The 21,060-nt window shown below is 49.7% G+C and overlaps 1 protein-coding gene across 11 annotated transcripts in view; it reads right to left on the bottom strand.

Moving 5' to 3' along the window:
- LOC134933186 (uncharacterized) overlaps nucleotides 1-21,060 on the bottom strand; it is a 495,026-nt gene that overhangs the window by 161,646 nt on the left and 312,320 nt on the right. For 10 of the 11 annotated variants that reach the window (XM_063928206.1, XM_063928204.1, XM_063928209.1 and 7 more), the window contains 2 exons: nucleotides 19,788-19,880; nucleotides 1,248-1,307 (listed from right to left, as the gene is read on the bottom strand). In XM_063928206.1, the coding sequence (XP_063784276.1) occupies nucleotides 1,248-1,307; nucleotides 19,788-19,880 (153 nt within the window). The remainder of the gene's footprint in view (nucleotides 1-1,247; nucleotides 1,308-19,787; nucleotides 19,881-21,060) is intronic. The other variant, XM_063928207.1, reaches the window with a different exon arrangement.

Raw genomic sequence — 21,060 nt, 5'->3', positions numbered from 1 at the left:
TACACTGGGCTCCACAAGGCGCCCACCCTGACGCACTTAGCTTCTTTGGGTTGATATGGCATTAGCCGCTGACACTTCTCTTGTCATGAGAGTGTGGTGTATGTGGCTACTAATCGTTGTCGTCTCTTTTCCTGCTACTGCATTGGGCTGGTTAACTAAACTGAGCTCCTGTGCTGGGAGGCGGGGTGATATAGGAGGCGGCGCTGTGCATTCTGGGAACAGTCAAAGCTTTGAGCCTGTTGGTGCCTCGGATCAAGATCCTACTCTACACCCCATTGTCCAGACTTGTGGAGCCCAGTGTACCTCGCAGAAAGAGTTTTAACAAAGGTAAGTTCTTACCATAAAACTCGTTTTTCTACACCCTGTACCAGTTTCCAGCATGTCTGTGAGGCAGGAAGCGCCGAGTGTGTGCTGTAGATAGCTGCTGTAAGCAGAGGAAGGCGCTTCAACGCACCAAGTCTCGCTCTGAGGAAGCTCTGCCCCCTCCAATGGTGCAGGAGCTGTACATATTATTTATACTGGCAAAGTCTCCTAAACAGCTTAAAACATCACAAGTGCTAGTCAAGCAGTTTTGTGCCAGTTTACACACGGGGGATCCTAGCGGGACCCCCCAGGGAGGGTCCCGTACGCCGAGCCCGTGGTCAGCCGCACTTTGAACCGGGGGACCCTCCCTAGCACGGCCCCCGGTTTATACTCAACACCAATGAGACTGCAGTGTTAGGGGTGTGCGGCGTGCTGCAGCTGTGCCAACCAAGGCGCAGTGCCCCGCTGTAACAAACCTACCCTCAGGACGGTGGTCCTGCAGCGGGGAAGCGGCTCTGCAACTCGTAATGCCGGTGACCATCCCCCACCTAACTCCCACAGCGCAGGTATGCTATTGACCAAACAGCATACCGAAAATAATAAAAGTTTCAAAAGAAATTGAAGAAAACTCTCTGGAGCTGCAGAGATGTGCATCCTCTCCTGAGGGCACTTTTTTCTAAACTGCCTGTGGGAGGGGGCATAGAGGGGAGGAGCCAGCACACCCAGTTGAAGAAATGTAAAGTGCACTGGCTCCTTTGGACCCCCGTCTATAGCCCATTGTACTAGTTTTCCCCAATATCCCTTATGGATGTTAGAGAAAATTTATTGAATTAAATTAAGAAACTTAACATTGGAATGTCCTGTCTGGTACCTGACAGAGAACAGGCCATAACTATCTAATATGTAGTGAGCAGGTTTGGCTGCTGTCCACAGTAATAACTTACTCTAGTTGGAATCGGTTCAGTATCCATTTGATGGCAGAAATCATCCTCATCATCAGTCAGCTGTAAAACATAAGTTACTGTAGTTACCAAGCCAAAAACTAGTAAAGAAATGGGCATTAAACGTCAGCAATGATGCACACTTACCATTGGTGCACGCATTGTGTGCAAAAAATACATAAGAAAAGTTCAAAAGTATGAAATAAAAATATCCAACTTTTGCTTGCTTATTTCTTTTAACCTCTTCAGTGGTATGCCCGGAAATTTGACTGATTTCCCGGGGACAGCCGTGCAGTGTGTTGGCGACCAGGAATCACAATAAGCTATTATGGAGTTGAGCCCGCCCCCCGGACTTCTATTAGCCGGGGAGCGTGCTTAACAGTGTAATGGCTTATGCTGATTCCCGGGCACAGTTATGTGGCCGGGAATCAGCGCTGATGCGGGCGATCCCCGACTGCTCACCCCCCCTTACACTTTAACCCCTGCATCCCGGGAATTAATAACACCACAGTAGGTGTGTATTTCTTTAGAAAAAAATCCACTGTTTTAGGTGTTTTTTTTTGCATGACCACTTACCCTGGAGATGCCCGCGGGTGTTTCCACTCGGGCAATCGCCCCTCTGCAGTCCGTCACCCCCTTCCCCTCTGTACTTTAACCCCTGCACTCCCAAAATTTAAAAACACACCATGGGAGGTGTGTACATTTTAATAAAACCTGCCACTGAATGGGTTAAGGGCAATAAAAATAGGAATTTAATTACCTACCGGTAAATCCATTTCTCGTAGTCCGTAGAGGATGCTGGGGTCCACATTAGTACCATGGGGTATAGACGGGTCTCTTGGGAAATGGGCACTTTAAGAGTTTAATAGTGTGGGATGGCTCCTCCCTCTATGCTCCTCCTACCAGACTTAGTCTAGAAACTATGCCCGAGGAGACGAACATACTTCGAGAGAAGGAAATACACAGATAGTGGTGAGATTCACACCAGCTCACACATAACAGAAAACCAAGCTAACCAGCTTGAAACAAGTCAGCAACGGCTGAACAACAGTACTTAACCAAGTAACAATGCAGCACACTTACCTACTTTTGGCAGCTCTCTCCGGGAGAGAGATGCCAGGACGGCTCAGTGGAGGGGCTGGGCTGGGCAATGACGAGAGGAGGGGGCGGGGAGGAGGCGGAATGGGGCGTGGTGGAGGAGGAATCAGAGGCGGAACGAGGGCAGGGTTACATCGTTCCACCGTTTAAACCACGCCCCCCACTCTGTAATGCCGCTATAACTGGCAATTTACAGCAGGGGGCGTGACTATGATGACGCGATTCAACAAGAATCGCGTCATCTACTGTACGGACCGCCCACTTCACTCTCAAAGTGGGCGGCCGGGCAGAGGGGAACTGGAAAACTGGGAGACTTGTCTGCTCTTCCGTGGGGCCGGGAGGGTCACCCGATTTTCGGGAGCCTCCCGGCCATTCCGGAAGAGTAGGCAAGTATGCAATGCAGTACTGAACCAAGTAACAACTGCAGGAAAACGAAGCGCTGGGCAGGCGCCCAGCATCCTCTACGGACTACGAGAAAAGGATTTACTAGTAGGTAATTAAAATCCTATTTTCTCTTACGTCCTAGAGGATGCTGGGGTCCACATTAGTACCATGAGGATGTACCAAAGCTCCCAGTAAGGGAGGGAGAGCGCGGAGGCTTCTGCAGAACCGATTGACCAAACTCAGAGGCCAAAGTATCGGACTTGCAGCAAACGTGTTCGACCATGACCAAGTCGCCGCTCGGCAAAGTTGTAAAGGCGAGACACCCCGGGCAGCCGCCCAGGAGAACAGACTTTACGAGTAGAGTGGGTCTTAACAAATTTTGGACATGGCAAGCCTGCCGTAGAATAAGCATGCTGGATAGTAAACCTGATCCAGCGAGAAATCGTCTGCTTAGAAGCAGGACACCCATTTGAGCAGGACACCCTTTGTTGGGATAATAAAGGACAAACAGAGCGTCCGAGGACGAGAAGTTCTCTTCACAACATCCAAGGACTTTGAGGTAATTGAGGAGTCAGTAGCCACTGGCACCACAATAGGTTGGTTGATATGAAAAGCCGACTCAACCTTTGGAAGAAATTGCTGACGCACCCTGAGCTCAGCTCTATCTTCATGGAAAATCAAGTATGGGCTCTTGCAGGACAAAGCCCCCAATTCTGACACACGTCTAGCAGATGCTAATGCCAAAAGTGTGATCGCCTTCCAAGTAAGAAACTTGACATCAACCTCCTGTAAAGGCTCAAACCAATCCGACTGCAGGAACTGCAGTACCACATTAAGATCCCAAGGTGCCGTAGGGGGCACAAAGGGAGGCTGGATGTGCAGAACCCCTTTCACAAAAGTCTGAACCTCAGGGAGGGCAGCCAATTGTTTCTGGAAGAAAATGGACAAGGCCGAAATCTAGACTTTTATGGAGCCCAAAGGCAGGACCACATCCACACCTGCTTGCAGAAAGAGGAGAACCCGTCCTAGTTGAAACTCCCCCGTAGGAAACTTCTTGGATTCACACCAAGACACATACTTTTTCCAAATCCGATGGTAATGTTTAGACGTTCCTAGCCTGTATCAGGGTAGGAATAACCTTGTTTGGAATGCCCCTCCAAGCTAAGATCTGGCGTTCAACCTCCATGCCGTCAAACGTAGCCGCGGTAAGTCTTGATAGGCAAATGGCCCCTGTTGTAGAAGGTCCTTGCGAAGACGAATAGGCCTCAGATCCTCCAGCAGTAATTCCAGAAGATCCGTGTACCAAGCCTGTCTTGGCCAGTCAGGAGCAATGAGGATCGCCTGAACTTTTGTTCTTTTGATTAGTTTTAGAATCCTTGGGATGAGAGTAAGTGGAGGGAATACATACACCGAGTGGAACACCCACGGAGTTACCAGGGCATCCACCACCACTGCTTGCGGGTCTCTCAACCTGGAACAGTACCTCCGAAGCTTCTTGTTGAGGCGGGAGGCCATCAGGTCTATTTGAGGTACACCACAAAGACCTGTCACCTCCATGAACACATCCGGGTGTAGGCACCACTCTCCTAGATGGAGATCGTGTCTGCTGAGGAAGTCCACTTCCCAGTTGTCCACTCCCGGAATGAAGATTGCTGACAGTGCCACCATGTACTTTTCTGCCTTGTCGGTTTATGTAAGCCACCGTCTTTACATTGTCCGACTGAACCTGAATGGCCTGATCTTTTAGAAGATGTGCCGCTTGTCGAAGACAGTTGTACATGGCCCTTAGTTCCAGAATGTTTATCGGAAGGAGAGGTTCCAGACTCGACCACCTTCCTTGGACGTTTTCCCCTTGGGTGACTGCTCCCCGACCTCGGAGACTCGCATCCGTGGTTAAAAGAATCCAATTCTGAATCCCAAACCTGCGGCCCTCCAGCAGGTGAGAAGTTTGCAGCCACCAGAGGAGCGAGATTCTGTCTTTCGGCGACAGACATATCCTCTGGTGCATGTGAAGATAAGATCCCGACCACATGTCCAGGAGATCCAGTTGGAAGGGTCGTGCATGAAATCTTCCCTACTGTAGAGTCCACCATCTTCCCCAGAAGGCAAATGCACTGATGAACCGACACCCGGGCTAGCTTCAGGACATCCTGAACCATTGTTTGAATCACCAACGCTTTCTCTTCCGGTAGAAACACCCTCTGTACTTCCGTGTAGAGGATCATCCCCAGGAAAGACAGTCTCCTTGTTGGCTCCAGATGCGACTTTGGAAGGTTCAGGATCCATCCATGATCCTATAGTAGTCGAGTCGAGAGAGCAATGCTCTGTAACAACTTGCCCATGGAAGATGCTTTTATCAGCAGATCGTCCAGATAAGGAATTATGTTCACACCCTGCTTGCGGAGGAGTAGCATAATTTCCACCATGACCTTGGTGACCACCCTCAGTGCCGTGGAGAGGCCAAACAGCAGCGCCTGGAACCGATAGTGACAGTCCAGCAGTGCAAATCTTAGATAAGCCTGATGAGACGGCCAAATTGGAATGTGAAGGTACGCATCCTCGATATCTATGGATACCAGTAATTCCCCCTCCTCCAGACCTGAGATCACCACTCTCAGAGACTCCATCTTGAATTTGAATTCCCTCAAATAAGGGTTCAATGACTTTAGGTTCAATATTGGCCTGACCGAACCATCCGGTTTCAGTACCACAAACAGGTTTGAGTAATAACCTTTGTTTGTTAAGTGAGGTGGAACTGGAACAATGACATTTGACCTTAGCAATTTTTGAATGGCTTCCTGTAGGATAGAACTTTCTGTCAGAAAAGCTGGTAAGCCCGATTCGAAGTATCTGTGAGGTGGGAGTTCTTGAAACTCCAGTCTGTACCCCTGGGTGACAATATCCTGTACCCAGGAATCCAGGCATGAGGACGCCCAGACATGACTGAAATTTCTTAGTCTTGCTCTCACCTGCCCGATCTCCAGGCTGGGAGGTCCACCATCATGCCGAGGATTTTGAGGAAGCAGAAACAGCTTTCTGTTCCTGGGAACCTGTTGGTGCAGGTTTCTTGGATTTCGCCCGACCTCCTCTAAAGAAAGTGGAAGGGCTTTGGATTTTGTAACTTTTGCGGTCCGAAAGGACTGCATTGTAGACGTAGAATAGGATTTCCTAGTCGTAGGTGGTGCAGAGGGAAGAAAAGTGGATTTACCCAAAGTTGCCGAGGAGATCCACGCATCTAACACTTCCCCAAACAGAGCCTGACCTGTGAAGGGTAGATTATTCACACTTTTCTTGGATTCAGCATCCGCAGACCATTGGCGCAGCCAGAACCCACTGCGTGCCGAGACAGCCATGGAAGATGCCCTCGCATTCAGATGTCCAAGGTCCTTCATGGTCTCCACCATGAAACCTGCAGAATCCTGTATGTGACATAAAAACAATTCAATGTCACTTCTATCCATAGAATCTAATTCCTCTAGTAAGATGCCTGACCTCTTTACTATGGCCTTAGAAATCCATGCACAAGCAATAATGGGTCTTAAAGCTACGCCATTAGCGGTGTATAAAGATTTGAGTGTAGTCTCAATCTTGCGGTCAGCCGGCTCTTTTAGCGCGGTTGAATCAGGGACAGGTAAAACCACCTTTTTAGACTAGATACAGAAGCGTCTACTACAGGTGGGTTCTCACACTTTTTCCTGTCATCCTCAGGGAAAGGAATAGCAATGAGAACCCTCTTTGGAATCTGGAATTTTTTCTCCGGGTTTTCCCAGGATTTCTCAAATAATGTGTTTAATTCTTTAGATGTAGGGAAGGTAAGGGAGGCTTTCTTATTGTCAGTAAAATAAGCCTCCTCTACCAGCTCAGGAACCTTATCAGTAATGTGTAAAACATCCCTAATAGCCACAATCATGAGTTGCACCCCCTTAGCAAGGGATGCCTCCCCCCAAGTATATCACCATCACCGTCCCCTGTATCAGAGTCGGTATCCGTGTCAACTTGCATTATCTGGGCAAGAGCACACTTTTTAGGGTACATACCAGGGGCTTTTGATGAGGCAGTGGGAGCTGAATTCGACAAAACCTCTACAGATTGTCTTAAAACCTGTGTTTCAGTCTCACTATGAGCTATCCTAGATGAAATGTGGGATATCATTCCCCGGATAGAAGCCACCCATGGGGGTTCGGATTCAGACACCTGGGACAGCATATTACATTCCTGAGTACATGGAATAGACTCTTCAGGAGAAGATACACACTCTGCAGCACAAGACACAGAGTCTCTGGACATGGTAATGTGAGATAATAAGATTTTACTTACCGGTAAATCTATTTCGCGTAGTCCGTAGTGGATGCTGGGGACTCCGTAAGGACCATGGGGATAGACGGGCTCCGCAGGAGACATGGGCACTTTAAGAAAGAATTTAGGTTCTGGTGTGCACTGGCTCCTCCCTCTTTGCCCCTCCTCCAGACCTCAGTTAGAGAAACTGTGCCCAGAAGAGCTGACAGTACAAGGAAAGGATTTTGGTAATCCAGGGCAAGATTCATACCAGCCACACCAATCACACCGTATAACATGTGAAAACAACCAGTTAAAAGCATGACAGTCAAACCCTGATGCAACCATAACGTAACCCTTATTGAAGCAATAACTATATACAAGCATTGCAGAAGAAATCCGCACTTGGGACGGGCGCCCAGCATCCACTACGGACTACGAGAAATAAATTTACCGGTAAGTAAAATCTTATTTTCTCTAACGTCCTAGTGGATGCTGGGGACTCCGTAAGGACCATGGGGATTATACCAAAGCTCCCAAACGGGCGGGAGAGTGCGGATGACTCTGCAGCACCGATTGAGCAAACAAGAGGTCCTCCTCAGCCAGGGTATCAAACTTGTAGAACTTTGCAAAAGTGTTTAAACCTGACCAAGTAGCCGCTCGGCAAAGTTGCAATGCCGAGACCCCTCGGGCAGCCGCCCAAGATGAGCCCACCTTCCTAGTGGAATAGGCCTTAACCGATTTCGGTAACGGCAATCCTGCCATAGAATGCGCTTGCTGAATCGTGTTACAGATCCAGCGAGCAATAGTCTGCTTTGAAGCAGGTCCGCCAACCTTGTTGGCTGCATACAGGACAAACAGTGCTTCTGTTTTTCTGATCCTAGCCGTTCTGGCCACGTAAATTTTCAAAGCCCTGACCACATCAAGGGACTCGGAATCCTCCAAGTCACGTGTAGCCACAGGCACGACAATAGGTTGGTTCATATGAAAGGATGAGACCACCTTAGGTAGGAATTGAGGACGGGTCCGCAACTCCGCTCTATCCATATGGAAAACCAGATAGGGGCTTTTATGTGATAAAGCCGCCAATTCCGAAACTCGCCTAGCCGAAGCCAAGGCTAACAACACGACCACCTTCCAAGTGAGAAATTTCAACTCCACTGTTTTAAGTGGTTCAAACCAATGTGACTTAAGGAAACTTAACACCACGTTAAGGTCCCAAGGCGCCACCGGAGTTACAAAAGGAGGCTGAATATGCAGTTCTCCCTTCACAAAAGTCTGTACTTCAGGTAACGAGGCCAATTCCTTTTGAAAGAAAATGGATAAGGCCGAAATCTGAACTTTAATGGAGCCTAATTTTAGGCCCAAAATCACTCCAGTTTGTAGGAAGTGAAGAAAACGGCCTAGATGGAATTCTTCCGTAGGAGCGTTCCTGGCCTCACACCAAGAAACATATTTTCGCCATATTCGCTGATCATGTTTAGGCGTCACGTCCTTCCTAGCCTTTATTAGCGTAGGAATGACCTCATCCGGAATACCTTTTTCCGCTAGGATCCGGCGTTCAACCGCCATGCCGTCAAACGCAGCCGCGGTAAGTCTTGGAACAGACAGGGACCTTGTTGTAACAGGTCCTGCCTTAGAGGAAGAGGCCACGGATCTTCTGTGAGCATTTCTTGCAGATCCGGATACCAGGTCCTTCGTGGCCAATCTGGAACAATGAGAATTGTTCTCACTCCTCTTTTTCTTATTATCCTCAACACCTTGGGTATGAGAGGAAGAGGAGGAAACACATATACCGACTGGAACACCCACGGTGTCACTAGGGCGTCCACAGCTACCGCCTGAGGGTATCTTGACCTGGCGCAATACCTTTGTAGCTTTTTGTTGAGACGGGATGCCATCATGTCTATTTGGGGTAGTCCCCACGGACTTGCAATGTGCACGAAGACTTCCTGATGAAGTCCCCACTCTTCCGGATGCAGATCGTGTCTGCTGAGGAAGTCTGCTTCCCAGTTGTCCACTCCCGGAATGAACACTGCTGACAGAGCGCTTACATGATTCTCCGCCCAGCGAAGAATTCTGGTGGCTTCCGCCATTGCCACTCTGCTCCTTGTGCCGCCTTGGCGGTTTACATGAGCTACTGCGGTGATATTGTCCGACTGGATCAGAACTGGTCGATTGCGAAGTAAGATCTCCGCTTGACGTAGGGCGTTGTATATGGCCCTTAGTTCCAGGATGTTGATGTGAAGACAAGTCTCTTGACTTGACCAAAGTCCTTGGAAATTTCTTCCCTGTGTGACTGCTCCCCAACCTCGGAGGCTCGCGTCCGTGGTCACCAGGATGCAGTCCTGAATGCCGAACCTGCGGCCTTCCAGGAGGTGAGCACTGTGCAGCCACCACAGGAGAGATATCCTGGCTCTGGGAGACAGGGTGATCCTTTGATGCATTTGTAAATGAGACCCGGACCATTTGTCCAGTAGGTCCCATTGAAAAGTCCTCGCATGGAACCTGCCGAAGGGGATGGCCTCGTACGATGCCACCATCTTCCCCAGGACATGGGTGCAGTGAAGCACTGAAACCTTTTTTGGCTTTAATAGGTTCCTGACCAGAGCTATAAGCTCCTGAGCCTTGTCCAGAATCAGGCCCAAAAAGGTCAGACGCGTTGTAGGAACCAGCTGGGACTTCGGAATATTGAGAATCCAGCCGTGCTGTTGCAACGTCCTCACTGACAGTGACACGCTGTCCAGTAACTTCTCTCGAGATCTCGCCTTTATGAGGAGATCGTCCAAGTATGGGATAATTGTGACACCCTGCTTGCGCAGGAGCACCATCATTTCCGCCATTACCTTGGTGAAAATTCTCGGGGCAGTGGAAAGCCCAAACGGCAACGTCTGAAATTGGTAATGACAGTCCTGTACCGCAAATCTCAGGAACGCCTGGTGAGTATGAAAAATCGGAACATGAAGGTAAGCATCCTTTATGTCCAGGGAAACCATCCAATCCCCCCCCTCCAGGCTGGCGATGACCGCTCTGAGCGATTCCATCTTGAACTTGAACTACAGGTTCAGGGATTTCAGATTCAAAATGGGTCTGACCGAACCGTCTGGTTTCGGAACCACAAACAGGGTTGAGTAATACCCATTTCCTTGCTGGAGAAGAGGAGCCTTGACTATCACCTGTTGCAGGTACAATTTTTGAATTGCAGTTAACACTAACTCCCTTTCTGACGGAGAAGCTGGCAGAGCCGATTTGAAAAACCGGCGAGGAGGCATCTCTTCGAATTCCAGCCTGTATCCCTGAGAAACAATCTCTATTGCCCAGGGATCCACCTGTGAGTGAACCCAGACGTGGCTGAAAAATCGAAGACGTGCCCCCACTTGATCTGGCCCCCCCAGGGAAGTCCCAGCGTCATGCGGTGGATTTTGCAGACGTAGGGGACGGGACTTCTGCTCCTGGGAACAAGCTGTGTGCAGCTTTTTTCCCTTGCCTTTACCTCTGGCAAGAAAGGACGATCCCCGTACCTTTTTGCTTTTATTTGAACGAAAGGACTGCATTTGGTAATGAGGTGCCTTCTTAGTATGTTGTGGGGGAACATAAGGTAAAAAATTCGATTTACCAGCCGTAGCAGTAGAGACAAGGTCCGAGAGGCCTTCTCCAAACAACTTCTCCCCCTTGTAAGGCAACGACTCCATATCCCGCTTTGAGTCGGCACCCCCCGTCCACTGTCGGGTCCACAAGAGTCGCCTAGCAGAAACAGACATAGCATTTATTCTGGATCTTAGTAAACAAATGTCTCTTTGAGCATCCCTCATATATAACGCAGCATCCCTGATATGCTCTAGGGTCATTAGAATGGTATCCTTATCTAGGGTCTCATTCTCCGTAGACAAGAAATCTGTCCATGCTGCGACAGCACTACAAACCCAGGCCGATGCCAAAGCCGGCCTAACAATAGTACCAGAATGTGTGTAAATGTACTTCATGGTAACTTCCTGCTTACGATCCGCAGGATCCTTGAGGGTAGCAGTATCCTGGAAAGGCAGTGCCACCTTCTTGGATAAGCGTGTCAACGCCTTGTCTACTTTAGGCGAAGATTCCCATCGTATCCTGTCCTTTTGTGGGATGGGATACGCCATAAGAATCCTTTTGGGAACTTGTAGTCTCCTGTCTGGAGATTCCCAAGCCTTTTCGCACAATTCGCTTAGCTCAAATGAGGACGGAAAGGAGATCTCAGGCTTTTCCTCTTTATACATGGGGGTTCCTCAGTAATATGCAAAACCTCTTTAATAGCAATGATCATGTAACGAATACCTTTAGCCACTTTTGGCTGTAATTTTGCATCCTCATAGTCGACACTGGAATCTGAATCCGTGTCGGTATCTGTGTCAGTGATCTGGGATAATGTGTGTTTCTGAGACCCAGAAGGTCCCGGTGCCACTGGGACAGGCATGGTCTGACTACCTGACTGATCCCTAGCCTCAGTCTTGTCTAATCTCTTATGCAATAAATTTACATTAGCATTCAAGACATTCAACATATCCATCCAGTCCGGTGTCGGCGTTGCTGACGGTGACCTGACAATCATGCACTCCCCCTCCTCCTTAGGCGAGCCTTCATCGTCAAACATGTCGACACACGCGTACCGACACACTCCACACACACAGGGAAACTCTATTCTAAAGACAGGTTCCCCTTTAGGCCCTTTGGAGAGACAGAGAGAGAGTATGCCAGCACACACCCCAGCGCTATATGACCCCGGAGAAAAACACAGAATGTTTACCCAGTAGCGCTGCTGTAATGTATAATCGCCAATTATGTGCCCCCCCTCTACTTTAAAACCCTCTTTCACCGTGTGTCAAGCAGGGGAGAGTCCGGGGAGCTTCCTCTCAGCGGTGCTGTGGAGAGAAAATGGCGCTGGTGAGTGCTGAGGGAGAAGCCCCGCCCCCTCGGCGGCGGGCTTCTGTCCCGCTCAAACTTAATAAAATATGGCGGGGGCTCTTTTATATACATGTACAGTGCCCACCTGTACATGTATATAGTCATTTGCCATAGGAGAGGTATTCTATTGCTGCCCAGGGCGCCCCCCCTGCGCCCTTACAGTGACCGGAGTGTGTGAGGTGTATGGGAGCAATGACGCACAGCTGCAGTGCTGTGCGTTACTTCAGTGAAGCACCCGAGGGCTTCTGCCGCCTCAGTAGTCTTCTTTCTTCGTTTCCTCCGGCTCTGTGAGAACGGCGGCGTGGCTCTGGGATGAACGCCCAGGACGAACCTGTGTTCCACTCCCTCTGGAGCTAATGGTGTCCAGTAGCCGAGAAGCAGAGCCTATCATTTAAGTAGGTCTGCTCCTCTCTCCTCAGTCCCTCGATGCAGGGAGTCTGTTGCCAGCAGAGCTCCCTGAAAATAAGAAAAAAAACCTAACAAAATGCTTTCTTAGCAGGAAACTCAGGAGAGCTCCCTGCAGTGCACCCATCTTCCTCTGGGCACAGTCTAAAACTGAGGTCTGGAGGAGGGGCATAGAGGGAGGAGCCAGTGCACACCCAGAGTCTAAAGTCTTTCTTAAAATGCCCATGTCTCCTGCGGAGCCCGTCTATTCCCCATGGTCCTTACGGAGTCCCAGCATCCACTAGGACGTTAGAGAAATGTATGTATACAGATATAACAATGCACAGTAAACACTGGTTGTATATCACAGAATAATTGTACTAAATATTCATGTAGAATACTTAAGTGTCCTGTAAATGCACAGCGCTGATGAGACAGGCGGCTTTACAGAGGAGACAGTGCCCAACAGTCCCAGGATCAGCGCAGCTCTGTGAAATGGCACCCAAACGCTGACAGGGAGTGAGGGAGAGAGAGAGAGAGAGAGAGAGAGAGAAGCAGCTCCAGGGTGGGAACACCTGCTGTACATGGCGCCTGGAGCTGGGGGAGGGGCTACAAGTCAGCACCTTAACCCCTCTGTTCGACTTCACCACCGGGTACTATGGAGCCTATGTTAAACGGATTTTAGTAAATCCAACCTGTGCTCCTTGCCCTGGTGGATATAGTGGGGTCCCTGCGCGGCCACAGTGTCCACGCCAGCGGCGCGGTCCATCTCCTGGGACCACGTCCGGATCGCAATTTTGGCGGGTCCCAGCTAGGGTACCCTCTTACCTTCTCCCTGAAGTGCGGCCACACGATCCAGGACAGCAGCAGCGGTGATATGTGCCTTATGGGAACCGGAGAGCCTACGCTGCAAATACACAGCAACCAGGGCGCGGAAGTATTCAGTGCAGCTGAGGGAGGTAATGGAGCCGCAGCACAGAATGTCAGACTGACATGCCTGTGATGCAGCCCTTGAAGTCTTATATCTTCTTTAAAAAAAGCTCTTTTCAGGGCTGCCTAGCGCAGCCCCACCTCTTAGCTGCCTGCAGGCACCATCTTACAAACTGAGCTCCAGTGCCTGGAGGCGGGGTTATAGAGGAGGCAGTGAAGTGCATCCTGGGAACAAAGCTTTAGCCTGTTGGTGCCTCAGATCAAGATCCAACTCTACACCCCCCATGTTATTCCCTGTGGAATACCAGTGTACCCCGCTGCAGAAAATACAATTCCACTGCCTGTTCTTATCAGGAATATTGAGCACCTCTCTAATGACATAAATGAGGGCTTCAACACCTGGAGATAGGGAATTATCCTCGTCCACCTCAGCCTCTCCTTCATCAAGCTCTGGTAGTTCAGAATCAGAGTCAAATTGTAACAACTGAGGGAGAGTGCATTTGTGAGAGACCAACAGGCAGGCCCGGCGACAGGGGGGGTCAAAGGGGACACCCGTACGGGGCCCCGAGGATCAGGGTGGCCCCGAGCATCAGGGGCACACAAAATGTTTAGGCAGCGCGTAAGAATGCTGTGTGATCCACACAGCGGGCAGGGCAGCAACACAGCTGCCGGACCCTGCTGGATCCAGTGGAGATACGTGGCGGAGGTGCGGTGTGATGAAGCGGCAATGTCAGCAGTACTGATAATAAGTCAAACTGACTCATTACAGTATGCTGTGGCTGTCTGCGGTACGTAACAGGAGATGTTCCAGCTGGTTCAGCACCTCTCCTTATGCTTTCTCCCCCTCCGCACCTCCATCCCACTTTGCCCGTCCACTATACTCTGCACAGCGCTGTTGTCCCCGCCTGCTGTCTCCCACATTAAAAAAGGGGCGGGCAAGCAGCGCTGCACAAACTCCTTTGGCCCGCCTCAGCAAGTCCCCCTGCTGCTGGTGCTGCCCGCGGCGGTGGGAATGAGACGACGTGATGCCATCACCTCACGTCCGTCTCTCCTGCCACATAAAGAGAGCCCTGAGGACACCCACGACGACATTGACTATCAATGGGGGAACAAAAGAAAAAGGTAGTTAAGAGCTGCATGTGGTGGTGGTGGGGGGCGGGGCGAGGGAAGATGTGCACTGTGCCAGCGATAAAATGTCCTGGGGTGAGAGCTGTGTGTAGGATAAAGTGTGCTAGGGGAATAGCTGTGTGTAGGATAAAGTGTGCTCTGTATGTAGGATAAAGTGTGCTGGGGGGAGAGCTCTGTGTAGGATAAAGTGTGCTAGGGGGAGAGCTGTGTGTAGGATAAAGTGTGCTGGGGGGGGGGGGGGGAGGAGCTGTGTGTAGGATAAAGTGTGCTGGGGGGAGAGCTGTGTGTAGGATAAAGTGTGCTGGGGAGGAGTGCTGTGTGTAGGTTAAAGTGTGCTGGGGGGGGAGAGCTGTGTGTAGGATAAAGTGTGCTGGGGGGGAGAGCTGTGTGGCTGTGTGTAGGATAAAGTGTGCTAGGGGAGAGCTGTGTGTAGGATAAAGTGTGCTGGGGGGGAGGAGGAGCTGTGTGTAGGATAAAGTGTGCTGGGGGGAGAGCTGTGTGTAGGATAAAGTGTGCTAGGGGGAGAGCTGTGTGTAGGATAAAGTGTGCTGGGGGGAGAGCTGTGTGTAGGATAAAGTGTGCTAGGGGGAGAGCTGTGTGTAGGATAAAGTGTGCTAGGGGGAGAGCTGTGTGTAGGATAAAGTGTGCTGGGGGGGAGGAGGAGGAGCTGTGTGTAGGATAAAGTGTGCTGGGGGGAGAGCTGTGTGTAGGATAAAGTGTGCTGGGGAGGAGAGCTGTGTGTAGGATAAAGTGTGCTGAGGGGGAGAGCTGTGTGTAGGGTAAAGTGTGCTAGGGGGAGAGCTGTGTGTAGGATAAAGTGTGCTGGGGGGGAGAGCTGTGTGTAGGATAAAATGTGCTGGGGGGAGCTGTGTGTAGGATAAAGTGTGCTGGGGGGGCTGTGTGTAGGATAAAGTGTGCTGGGGGGAGCTGTGTGTAGGATAAAGTGTGCTGGGGGGGGAGCTGTGTGTAGGATAAAGTGTGCTGGGGGGAGCTGTGTGTAGGATAAAGTGTGCTGGGGGGAGAGCTGTGTGTAGGATAAAATGTGCTGGGGGGGAGCTGTGTGTAGGATAAAGTGTGCTGGGGGGGAGAGCTGTGTGTAGGATAAAGTGTGCTAGGGGAGAGCTGTGTGTAGGATAAAGTGTGCTGGGGGGGAGGAGGAGCTGTGTGTAGGATAAAGTGTGCTGGGGGGAGAGCTGTGTGTAGGATAAAGTGTGCTAGGGGGAGAGCTGTGTGTAGGATAAAGTGTGCTAGGGGGAGAGCTGTGTGTAGGATAAAGTGTGCTGGGGGGGAGGAGGAGGAGCTGTGTGTAGGATAAAGTGTGCTGGGGGGAGAGCTGTGTGTAGGATAAAGTGTGCTGGGGAGGAGAGCTGTGTGTAGGATAAAGTGTGCTGAGGGGGAGAGCTGTGTGTAGGGTAAAGTGTGCTAGGGGGAGAGCTGTGTGTAGGATAAAGTGTGCTGGGGGGGAGAGCTGTGTGTAGGATAAAATGTGCTGGGGGGGAGCTGTGTGTAGGATAAAGTGTGCTGGGGGGGGGCTGTGTGTAGGATAAAGTGTGCTGGGGGGAGCTGTGTGTAGGATAAAGTGTGCTGGGGGGGGAGCTGTGTGTAGGATAAAGTGTGCTGGGGGGAGCTGTGTGTAGGATAAAGTGTGCTGGGGGGAGAGCTGTGTGTAGGATAAAATGTGCTGGGGGGGAGCTGTGTGTAGGATAAAGTGTGCTGGGGGGGGAGCTGTGTGTAGGATAAAGTGTGCTAGGGGAGAGCTGTGTGTAGGATAAAGTGTGCTGGGGGGGAGGAGGAGCTGTGTGTAGGATAAAGTGTGCTGGGGGGAGAGCTGTGTGTAGGATAAAGTGTGCTAGGGGGAGAGCTGTGTGTAGGATAAAGTGTGCTAGGGGGAGAGCTGTGTGTAGGATAAAGTGTGCTGGGGGGGAGGAGGAGGAGCTGTGTGTAGGATAAAGTGTGCTGGGGGGAGAGCTGTGTGTAGGATAAAGTGTGCTGGGGAGGAGAGCTGTGTGTAGGATAAAGTGTGCTGAGGGGGAGAGCTGTGTGTAGGATAAAGTGTGCTAGGGGGAGAGCTGTGTGTAGGATAAAGTGTGCTGGGGGGGAGAGCTGTGTGTAGGATAAAATGTGCTGGGGGGGAGCTGTGTGTAGGATAAAGTGTGCTGGGGGGGAGCTGTGTGTAGGATAAAGTGTGCTGGGGGGGGGCTGTGTGTAGGATAAAGTGTGCTGGGGGGAGCTGTGTGTAGGATAAAGTGTGCTGGGGGGGAGCTGTGTGTAGGATAAAGTGTGCTGGGGGGAGCTGTGTGTAGGATAAAGTGTGCTGGGGGGAGAGCTGTGTGTAGGATAAAGTGTGCTGGGGGGGGAGCTGTGTGTAGGATAAAGTGTGCTGGGGGGAGAGCTGTGTGTAGGATAAAGTGTGCTGGGGGGAGAGCTGTGTGTAGGATAAAGTGTGCTGGGGGGGAGCTGTGTGTAGGATAAAGTGTGCTGGGGGGAGAGCTGTGTGTAGGATAAAGTGTGCTGGGGGGGAGCTGTGTGTAGGATAAAGTGTGCTGGGGGAGAGCTGTGTGTAGGATAAAGTGTGCTGGGGGGGAGCTGTGTGTAGGATAAAGTGTGCTGGGGGAGCTGTGTGTAGGATAAAGTGAGCTGGGTGATGGGTGCTGTGCTTGGAGAGGGGTGCTGTGTCAGAGGTGAAACTAGTGGCGGTGCTAGCGGGCACCAGACAAAATCTTGCCTAGGGCATCAAATTGGTTAGGTCCAGGTCTGGCTGAATGCACTTCGGGCCACCCACAAATTAATTAAAAGTTAATTAATTTCCAACACAAACATATTTATATATGTAGTACATATCGAGGGGGGGAGTTGAGGGTGTAGGGGGCCCCCAGAGATATCATTGTATGGGGCCCCAAGATTTCTGTTGCCGGCCCTGCCAACAGGAGGGCTGAGGAGCCTGTCTGTGGTCTGCATCAGCAACCATAAATGTGTCCATTGTTTGTTTCAGGGATTTTCTTTCATGCTTAGCCGTAGCAAACTCTGAATTAATACTGGAAACCATAGGTTTAAATTATTCCATCCACTCAGGTTCCTGCACATTACTCCCTCGTGAAGGAATGGAGCATTGGGTACACGAGGGAGCCCTGTGAGGAAGGTGTAAACCTAGCCTTGCATAAAGTACACACAGACTTATTTGCAGACATGCTGAGCAGAAAAGACACACAGTTAGTGTGATAACACAGTGTAGTATTAGTGAGCTATGCACACTTATCCCAGACTACCCTGAATGGAGTGACAAAGAGAGAACTGGAACCAGTACACTACACCACAGACCGAGCAGCGCCCCGCTGGGTGTCTTATATGTGTAATTTTTCCCACAGCGGTATAACCGCTGAACTTGCGCTCACCCCTTCACTATAACCCCCTGGTACCAGTTACAGTGGTGATTCAGTGGGTCCTGTGGAGGAGCAGTCTCCGAATGCAGCATGTTAGCAGCAGCAGGAAACGGCACCGTTTAGCCTTTGGTCCCGCTCTCCAGGAATCACCGCCCCCTTAATGGCGCGCGGTCTCTGTACTTTTTTTATACTGGTTTTCTCAAATAAAGTGTAAAACAAGAGCCCGCAGCCCCCGTTTACCATGTTGCTAGTCTGGGTTTCTGGTGGGCACCGCGGCCCATAGCCGGGTGATTAGTACAGAGGCTCATAGTCGGGCGATCACCGTCCCTTCATGACGTCATCTTGCACCGGGGACCCGCTAACCGGGTCCCCGGTGTAACACTCACCGCACCGCGTCTGTCTTCGGCATCTGTTACGGGGTGGCGGCATGTTGCCGGCGTGGGCTCACCCTCTGGGAGTGTGAGAAACATCACCTCAGGAGCTCAGTGTCCTGTCAGCGGGGATACGTACTATTAACTCTTAGGAAGTTGGTTCGGTCCCCACCTTAAGTCCCACGACGCAGGCAGACTGGTTGCTAACTAGTGTGCCCAAAAATAATAAACTAAAATAAATTTCTGAAGAAAAGTCTCTGGAGAGCAACAGAATGCACCCGGCTCCTTGGGCACATTTTCTAAACCGAGTCTGCTAGGAGGGGCATAGAGGGGAAGAGCCAGCATAAACTATTTGGGGGATATTCAATTGTTTGAAAAGTCAGTTGGGTGTCTGATTTTTCCTATCTAATACACATGGGGGGAAAAAACAGACGCCCAACCGACTTTTTAAACATTTGAATTCCCACCTTAATATTTTAAAGTGCCAGGCTCCAGTGGACCCGCACTATACCCAATGGAAATATACTATACCCCAGTATCCACTAGGACATTAGAGAAATGTGTATCCAACATACAGATGTGTCGTCATACATCATTGCTACAGCTGCACTAAACTGACCCTACCAGTGCGCCAGGTGCCATGAGACTCTGCTAGAGGTGGGCGTCTTTTTTGCAGAAAATGCTTCTTAGGAGCAACGCAATGCGGCTAGGTCGTACCAGGAGCCTGTACTGATTACGTTGATATGCAACACTTGTATATCTGTGAGCGATTGAGTCTCTGAATCTGTATATGAAGTGCTGCAATGCAGCAGTCGCAACGTTTTTCCAATACAAGTTCCATTGTGTTCCGTATACAGACTCCGTCACACACAATTTACTGTACAAGTGTCGCATATTATATTAATCAGCATAATCTCCTTGTGCATTTTAGTTGCATCGTGTTGTTAATTAAAAGCATTTTCAGCAAAAAAAGATGCACTAAACACTTGACCTGTCTTATCACTTGGATACATTTGTAGGTTGGCAAAGATTGCCAGCAGAGTTTTAATCCTGTACTATACTACTAATGGTCCTGGTCTGATATAGACCATGATAAATTGCAGCTACTTTTTTTTTTCTTTTAATAAACAAACTATTCTTCCATTATTCATTCTACATAACTTTACATTCATTTGCCAGGATCAGTACGAGATCCCGGCGGTCGGAATACCGTCACCGGGATCCCGACTGACACAATCCCGACAGGGGGGCGAGCGCAACGCAGCCCCTTGCAGGCTCGCAGCGCTTGCCACGCTCCCTATATGGGTGTCGTGGACACCCATAGAGGGAGAATATGTCGGGATTGTGCTGGTCGGGATCCCGACCACCGGGATCTTGACCGCATCCCCATTTGCCATCATCAATTTCACAGTAATTTTTACACTGTTTGATTGAATGTGTTTTCTGACACAAACATCAAAAGGTGTAAAGAGAAGTGTGTCATCCTGTTCTGGACAACTTGGGACAAGGGGCACTTCTTGAATCCATTTTCTTGTCATAAATGGCACTCTTCTGTTTCTACCTTTGGATAAGGGTGGTGATTCCAGGTCATTTTTCCCCCAAGTAACTGCTACATGTGGCAAAACCTTTTTTTTCTTTATTTACTAATCACTTACTTCAGTACATGGGATTACAGTAGCCAGGGGACTGCCAAAGGTCACAATTTTCGTAGCTTTCACCACATTTTGAGGTGTGTATGTCAGCAGATTCTACATGAGTAAAGGAGAAACACAAAAGGTCTACAATCCCAATCTCGTGCTCACATCTTAAGACTTTTTACTGTCACATATTAGTGTTCGAGATGGAAAAAGTGAGGAGGAAAAACATATCTGCATTAAGCAGAGCTCTCACATGAATGACCAAGAAAACCAGGGGCACAGATACATCATCAGGCTGGATAAATTGCCAGAGACCACGAGAGATAAAGGCTGCACTGTTTTGAGTGGGCCCATTACTAGGGATCCTGATATCAGACATACTTGCAGCCTAACCATCTAGGCTTCGAGTTCTACCCGTGCTTTACCTGGACACACAGTTGGTCTACTACACCAGGCCCTGGCTTCAGCCTAGCCAACTATCCACCTCCTCCATAATTACTGGACCCTGCCAAGCCACCTGGATTATGTTGTTCCCCAGGACCCAGCTGGCAGGATCCTGATGCTGCCCCTGGAGCCCTTAACCTCATTTTCTCTGAATGCCCTAGGCATGTTTCTTCCTGGAATCCCACATTTGGACTCTATATGCCCATATCCTACTTTCAGATCCTGAATCCTGGAAACTGCCAAGCTGATGTCTGCTATAATGGCCACAAACCTAACACCCAAACTCCCTTCAGCCCATCTGGTGTAAGCTGTAACCATTCTCTTGTTGTACTATTGTCATGCTTTAATTTTTTGTTTGTTTTTATTGTCATTATAAATGTTTTTGTTTTCCAGCAAAGTATACTCTATTTGCCATTACTCTCATTGTACTGCTCCTTTTATTCTGTATTACCTTTATGGTCTCCCATTTCCTGTCAAGCCTCTCTGTTTCCCCACCAACCTCCCCTACAGTAACTTACCATTTCACTCTCCCATCTATATTCTCCATTTCTAGACTCGCTGCTCCATCCTTTGTTCACTTCTACTGCTGCTCCATTTACCATTCTCTTATTCCAACCTACCCCCCCCTCCTCCCCCCAATTGGACTTTCCTTATCTCACTACCATCTCTTACCCCATGCTCAGTGTGAAGGTGTGTACACATGGTGAGATCCTTGCTATGCCCAATTTTGACTATGCAATTTCCCTTGAACTCCCGCAGAGCAAAGATAGCACAGATTTTTTTTTATCCGTACTTTCGATTTTGTCTATGTACGATTTTGGCTAAGTGCCAATTTTGACTATACTTT

The sequence above is a fragment of the Pseudophryne corroboree genome, chromosome 6 (genome assembly GCF_028390025.1).
Source record: "Pseudophryne corroboree isolate aPseCor3 chromosome 6, aPseCor3.hap2, whole genome shotgun sequence".
In the NCBI taxonomy this organism is placed as follows: Eukaryota; Metazoa; Chordata; class Amphibia; order Anura; family Myobatrachidae; genus Pseudophryne; species Pseudophryne corroboree.
This window is presented reverse-complemented; position numbering and strand designations above follow the sequence as displayed.